The following is a 7,488-nucleotide window of genomic DNA, read 5'->3' as shown; positions in this document are numbered from 1 at the left end:
AGTATGTCCAAACAGGCAAAATCTGGTTGGTAACCTAGAACAGAAGAGGAAATGTCTGTGTCTTTATTCTCAGGGAAAGGAAGTTCATGCATTTTTAATAGCTTTGTAGAGGGAAGTTTTTGCTCTGAAGGAATTCATAAAATATATAACCACACTGAAGCAGCATGGGACTGTTGGGCAGGCAAATGGATGTTAGATCCATTAAATGGATCTTTTATTTATGCTGTCTGCTGCAGACTGTAACCTGCCAAAGCTGATTACAGTTGTGCTTTTTTTTTCTTTTGATCTTTGTTTAAATACTTTAAACAAAGTTTTCCTTTTCTATTTTTGCTGCTCCAAGTAAAAGAAACATCAGAGTAAAACCATACCTGATCTGCGGTCAGGTTTTTATCTGGTCCTGTTAGATAGGGTGCTAGGAAAGGTTCTGATGGTTTCATCATGTAGAAGAATCCATAGAGGCAGAGAATCAGGGTGGGAAAAGTCCAGGTGTTGCTGTTCTCTTGCTTCCAGCAGCCCATGGCCTCTGCAGCAAAGCCAAAGAGAAGGTTTGTTAGAGGGATGATACTGCCTATGCAAGTGCAAAGAGGTCTTGTAATTAATTTCTATTTTGTGGTTTCTAATGCTAAGGAGTGCTCTTTAGAGGTTGACAGTTGGAAAACATTTTTCTTTATGAAGTTAAAGTGAACAGCTTTTACTTACATTTGTCTGCTGCCTCTCTGTCTTTGTAGAAAGTGCATAAAGAATGAATTGGAAGATCTTTAACTGGGAGACAAACTACCCTGTCATTCAGTGTGCACTGACCAAGATAAATGCAGGAAAAGCCTTTCTAGACAGAAGTGGCTGCAGACAGCTGAGCATGGAGATTTCCCTTGACACCATGACTGATCACAGCCAAGCACCTTGTTGAGTGACAAGTAACTAGTTCACAGTTGCTGTTTTTTCTCCCTCGGCTCCTAGATGTGTGTGTCTTTCCTTTTATGGAGAGCTGGTAAACTCTGGAGCCCAGCAGATGGGAGTTGCTAATAAATACACAAAGGATGTCAGGCCAGACAGTCGTTAACTGACAATCTGCAATTAACTGCATCAGAAGTCAAGTTTGGATAAAGACATTGTATCTTCCATCTATAAAACTGGTCACGGAAGATAATAGTCTGTACTAAAATGAAATGAAGCAGATATTTTTCATATTGTCTCTAGGTGAGATGATGGAATAGATTAAAATTTGCGACTGCTGGACAGAGCCCAAAGAGAAGTGAAAATGGGTGTAATGGGGGCATGCAAAGGAAACAGACAGTAAGTTATAGTCCATATTCCTGTTGGTATAGGCAGTGTCAGGAATCTAAATGCATCCGGTTTATCTTTTGAAGCCCTTTGGAGGTTGCTAATAAGCAGATGGGATTTCCACCATTCTGCTTTTGGTTTTTATCTACTTCCCTACTGAGAACTTCTCCCTTAGGCAAAAGTTTTAATCTTAAAAATGAAGTAGTGTTTTTCCTCAATTTTTTTTGTAAAAGCTGAAGAAAGAGCTATTCAGCCAAAAATATTCGTGTCCTGATGAGTACATTTCTCCAGATTGGATGGACAGAGGATGCTCTTTTTCAGGATGTGATATATATATAATATATAAAGCAGTAGGCATTATGCATTTTCTTTTCTAACTTCACAGATGACAGCACATTTTACTAACGGCCTGATGCACTAAGAGATGGGTACAGGTCAGGGGGAGTTGGAATTACTGCCTTTGCTGCATAACAGCTGAAAACATCGACATTAGAGGACTTAGAGCAGAAACGAATTCAGCTCTGTAGTGTGAACCACTAGAGGGCAAAGCGACCCCAGCAAAGGGAAAACGAAAATGGGAGGATTGTGAGACACTCCAAGCATTTAAGGAAGGAAGCGTTTCTACTCCTCCTCCCTCCCCAGTTGTTGTAATATCAGTCTGCTGCAAACGTGGCTTTGGCAGGACTAGTTTCGGCCCTGCCCAGGATAACACTCATTTAGACGCCATAACATCCCCTTGCTTTTCTTTCACATGAGAATCATTAAAGCCTTACAGCACCCTGATGCCATGGGAATGCTTCATGTGGTATCCTGAGATTCTGAGAAAGGCATCAAAAAGAGTGGGGTGAAGAGCATCTCTTGCACTGTAATGAGGGACATTTGTACAAGTTAGCTCTGTGACTTAGCCAGGCCGTACTTTTCCTTTCCCATCCTAGATTCTCTGCTCTAGTCTGTTTTGGGACTTGCCATGTTTGCTCTCCCCACAGCAGGCTGTGTGACACAAGGGCAGAAGGTCTCATGGATCCTTTCAAAATGTCCCCCACCTTGGAGGTGAGCGGGGCAAGCTGCTGTCTGCCCAGGGCTCACAGGGTGCTGTGTGCTGCCCCTCTGATGCTGCCCATTGGTGGCAGGGCTGTGCCTAATTACTAATTTATGGTTTGACTATATAGAGAAGAACTTCAGGTGTGCCCTGGTCTCTGTGTTCCTCCAGCCCCAGCACATGCACTGTTTGGAGGTTTTGGCTAGACATGTACCTCTGGTCGGTAGTTTTGCTCTTTGAGGTGCCTGTGTTGGGCTGGCAGGGAAGTCAGATGAGAAGTTTCCCACTTGACTGAAGCAGCTGTGCAGAAAAAAACCTGCCACTGGTGCTGAGCTGGGAAAGGCAGTGGGCTGAGGGCTCTCAGGGGCAGCCTGCTCTGCCCTTGGGGAGTAGGAGGTGGGTGCCACCCCATCCACAGTGGGGTGTGTGTTCCCCTCACACCCCAGCCCTTGGCCATCAGTGCAGCCCCGGCTCAGCTCTGCAGCTGCTCGTATAACCACTCCTTTCTGCATTCATCACCACAAACCTCTGACAGTGAGAGCTGTGCCTTGGTGCATTAGGGGGAAGGATCCAACTTGTTCCCATTCAGTCACCCCATATGGTCACTTCATATTTTATAAATCTAGGCTTTTCTTAACTTTTCAAGATATGGTAGGATGCCTTGGTGTCATTCTGCAGCAAAACAATTCTCTGTTTCCTCCTGCAATTCTTGGTGCCAGAGCTGTCAGCTCTTCTACCACACAGCCTGACCCAGCCTGCCAGTTCCCCACCAGACAACTCTCTTCTTTCCTCCCAGTTTCCCTTGTCACTGGAGGGTTTCTGACTTCCAGTGTTCATATATAATCGTACCTTGTCTGCTGGAGCTCTTCCTTTCTTACTTCCACGGGAAAAGTCTCCTTTTAGGGTTTCCAGTCTTTCTTCTGGCCGTCCCCGTGTGTATTGAAGCTACTGGATTCTGTTTCAGTTTTACGCTTTTCCTGTTTTTCTGGTACTTCAGCTTGCTCTGACACCTCCTTTGAAATTGCCTCCAGTTGGCTTTCTTTCAGCATCCACGTTCCCTTAAAGGAACAGCCAGATAATCCTGGCCTGTCTTTGCCCAAAGGCAGCAGTAAATCAAGATTGAAACTACAGTTTGGTGATTGACTGGCACATAATCAATAGAGATAATTCTGTTTCCAAAGAATTTTGGATCTATTTGACAGGATGGGTGGCTTTAGACCCACCTGTCCTTCAAACTGGTCTGTATTAAAGATTGACCAGTAGCTATGTACAGGTAACGACAGAGGTGAGAGAGAGCAGATACCAGTGTTGTAAGATTTGAGTGTTTCCCCACTACATACTTGGGGTTTCATACTATTCTGGGAAGTTTGAAAAGTAAAACACCCTTGACTTGTTGGTTGGCAAATTTCTCAGGTCTTTTCTTAGGCAGCTTCTCACAGTGCTACTGAGGATGGAGATGGCCCACAGTCAGCTTCAGAAGATTCTGTGGGACTCACAGCAGCGGAGTACACTCTCTGAAATGTACAGGTTTTCACAAAAAGGTTGTGCCTACAAATCTAGATCCACTCCCACCCTGGTCCTACAGCATGTAGATCTGGAAGGAGGCATATAATAATTACTTAGGAATGTAAGCAGTACAATAGGAAAATGTAATTTGTAAATATTTTTAAATAACAGTAAATTATCCAATCAGAGGAAGGCAGCATCTTGGTTCATACATAGTAAAATGGAACAGTAACTTTAGGGACATAAACATGAATATGAAAAACATTTGAAATTCCCTGGGTCTGAGGAGTTGCCCAGCTCAGCCAGTCCTTTGCCTTCAGCCTTGGCCACATTTTGTAGCCTTTTTGCTTCCTACTCCTCAACAGTCAAAGTTATCAGATTAGTGATGTGAGACTGGCCATCCCTGACTATTTCCTTTGTAATTTGTTTGTTGACCTTTGTCCATGAAATCACCTACTCCTGCCTGAGATAGCGCTGTTCACTTATCAAGTCATAGAATATCTCGAGCTGCAAGGGAACCACAAGGATCATTGAGTCCAATTCTCTGCTCCTCACAGGACTGTCTAAACCATGTGACTGAGTGTGTCACCCACGTGCTCCTTGAATGCCGACAGATTTTGTAGTATATATTAAACTAATACATGAATGGAATGTAATAATTCCTTTTGGCACTTTCCCAGCTTTCAGTCACAGTCTGACACTGGTTCCAGAGCTTTTTGGTTCTGCATGTTTAATTGAACCTGTGGCTATAGGAGGTGACAGCTCATCTGAGAGGACACTGTGTATGCCTGCATCTGGTTGTATTTTCAAGGACTCTTGCTAAAATGCAGAGAACTGTTGAAGTGAACAGTGTTATTTGGGATTTGCATTGACTTACTGAGGCAAGAATCCAACTCAAATTTCTCAGCACTGAGAAAAACCCCAAAATTCTCTTTTTCCTGTAATGTAATAATGAGAAAGAATGATTTAAGTAACTTCTAGGCATTGATATTTGTTTTTTCTTCTTTCAGATCCTTTTTTATCCTTTATTATCTGTTCTTTCCACAGTCTTTAGTCCATCTTGTTTGTACTTAAACTTTCATCCTTTTTCACTGATTACATCTGAATGCCAAATGGAAGACTCTAAAAATGTGATGAGCTTATGCAAGTTTTTGGTCAACTTGAGCCCTATGCCATAAACTGCCTGCAGCAGAGCTTGGTTGCTGGGTTTGAATAGGACCATACTCTTTATGCTGGTCCTGCTTGGGGATTGTTCTGCTTGGACAGTGGGCTGGGCATCTCTTACTAACTGGCATCCCAATTCTGTTCAGTTGGGAAAGGGAAGATTCTGTAAGAACTGGAGAAAAGGTGAATTTTATGGTATCTATATATATTTATTAGTGTATCCTAATGAGGTAATGTAATATGGTCTCTAATGTATCAAGGAGACAGGAAAATTCTGAGAAGGGGCAGAAAAGGCAGTAAGAGAACAAGACTGCAAACCTCTGTCATCCTGGTACTTTCTCCTGCCTCTGCTGCCCCTCGGGCTCGATCCTGGTATTATCTCTGGTGCTTCACAGGATGGCACCAAGGCTGAGAGACTCACCTTGGCTGTGTGAGGTATGTGTCTCCCTCTCTGTCTGTGCTGATTTAGGCACTGACTTTCAGCTCACAAACCACATCTGTTTCTTGACACCTGGTGGACTGAGGCGAGGAGACTTTGCAAATCGAACTGAAGGCATATTCTTTTTGAAGAATGTGTACTATACTCTCAAAAGAAAGTGGTAGCAAAGAAAATTTTCTGTGGCTAATGCTGAAGATTTTTCTCAATTCACGGTCAAATACAACCCACACACAGAAAGGCTCCAATGGCAGCTATGAAGATTAAACTGCATTTTCGTTGGATTTCTCAGACCCAGGAGTATTCACAGGGCAAGTTCACTTTCTGATTCATGGATGAGCTGATCTTTATCTTTTCTCATGTAAATTACATGCTTACTTTGGGAACAAGCTGCTCTTTGCAGTCTGGCCCTGAATCCCACATTGTGTGGGTGAGGGTTTCCACAACTCCCCTCTCAGCTGAATTTCACTCAGGGTTCCTAAGGTGGTGAGACATTCACATGATAGGCCCAAGTGCTTTTCATCTGAGACACTAAAATGTTTTTATGCAAAGTTTAGTTTGGAATATTTAGCTAAAAGGTACTAAAGGCATTACTGCAAAGAGCAAGTTAGAGAATACATTCAACCACACTAACGTTTCAGGTATTTAGTTTAAATGTAGACTTACAACTCTTCCTTACTAAAAAGTAATGATGTAAGGTTATTTTTCACTACACTGTACCTTCCATAAGGATTGTGCCTTTCCTTCTTAGTCACTCTTGATTTTCCTCTTTATTTTACTCTTCTTACTCATGTCACTGGATTGTGCATTGCCACTTGCACCATGGAGGCTAGGGGCTTCTGGTAGCAGTGCAGGATCTCCAGTTGACCACTGGGCCATTAATCATCACCCTGAGACATTTTGGGGAGTTAATTAATTTTTCTTACAGACAGCATTTTAGAGGTGCCACACTTGGATGTTTGCACAAACAAGGCCTGGAGCTCTTGGTATAATGTGCTACCAACATGGCATGGAGCACACAGAAGTTCTGTGATGGGTTTATAAAGGCTGGTTGAACCTACTTTGCCTGCAGAGCCGCGCTTTATGTCCCCTTTTGTACACTAAGAACTCTGGGTAAGGGCTGGGTTGAAAGGAGTGCTTTGTCCTCTTAATCTTTTGGTTTTGACCACGGAAAGTAAAGTTCCATTAGCTTCCGGCAATGTGAGTCACTGGTTGGATTGTCCCTTCTTTCGGTTAGTGTTTCATTGCTAAATTCAAAGTAGGTGGCAGGTCACCACTATAGTTGCGAGAGACCAGGGAAGCAGCATCCAAATTGTGCTGGGTGTCATCTCGGAAGCATTGCCAAGGCTTTACAGGCATCCTTATTTGTACCACAGTGACCTGATTTGTTCCGTGTCTCTTGCGAAAACCTGTCCGAGGCTTTGGTAGGTTTCCAAATAATGGTGTTTCCCATTGGCTGAGGACTGGGTTTGTTGGTTGAGCAAGATCCCCCTTTCACTTTCTCACTCATACTGGTACAAAGCACACTTTGCTCTCCCAGTTGAGGGGTGCAAAGCAGTGTGGTTCAGAGGGCTCATGGAGCTGAGCCAAAAACCAGTCCAGCATATGAAAGCATCTATTGATACTCTTCTGCTACAAAATTCGTTTTTCAAAATGAAGCTGTTTGGGAGTTTTGTGGTATCTTCCTCTTTGTTTTAAAGGTCTGAGAATGCTGGAAAATTAAGTTTTATCTTTTTGTTTGGTTGGGTTTTTTTATGTTTCAAAACTATTTTTGAACAACAGCAACAAAATCAAGCAAGTTGAATAGATAATAAAATTTCCAGGATTGAGCCTGGCAGATGATATCTTATGGATGGCCTCCCTCTTGGCATCAGGGTCTATTTTGGCCTTAAATGCCAAATTTATTTATTGGTTGTAAGTGTACCAATAGCAAATTACTGTCATGAAACTTCTAAAATGCAGAACCGAAATTCCAAAAATATTGTGATCTGAAGTTTACTGGAAGGTGGAGAAAATCTTCCTGTTACACTGAATGAATGTTACAGCAGGGCAGAAAGGCTTA

At 42.8% G+C, this 7,488-nt stretch overlaps 1 protein-coding gene across 1 annotated transcript in view; it reads right to left on the bottom strand.

Moving 5' to 3' along the window:
* The window catches only part of LOC113968971 (thiamine transporter 2-like), an 8,117-nt gene extending 4,685 nt beyond the window's left edge, over positions 1 to 3,432 (bottom strand). Inside the window, exons 1-2 of the mRNA XM_027685982.1 lie at positions 3,170 to 3,432; positions 364 to 523 (exon numbers count right to left, since the gene is read on the bottom strand). Of these exons, the coding sequence (XP_027541783.1) occupies positions 364 to 518 (155 nt within the window). The 5' untranslated portion in view covers positions 519 to 523; positions 3,170 to 3,432. The remainder of the gene's footprint in view (positions 1 to 363; positions 524 to 3,169) is intronic.
* Positions 3,433 to 7,488: the final 4,056 nt, after the last annotated feature.

The sequence above is a fragment of the Neopelma chrysocephalum genome, unplaced genomic scaffold (genome assembly GCF_003984885.1).
Source record: "Neopelma chrysocephalum unplaced genomic scaffold, ASM398488v2 Primary Assembly neopelma1_70, whole genome shotgun sequence".
In the NCBI taxonomy this organism is placed as follows: domain Eukaryota; kingdom Metazoa; phylum Chordata; class Aves; order Passeriformes; family Pipridae; genus Neopelma; species Neopelma chrysocephalum.
Note: the sequence above shows the minus strand (reverse complement) of the source record. Positions and strands in the feature narration are given on the sequence as shown.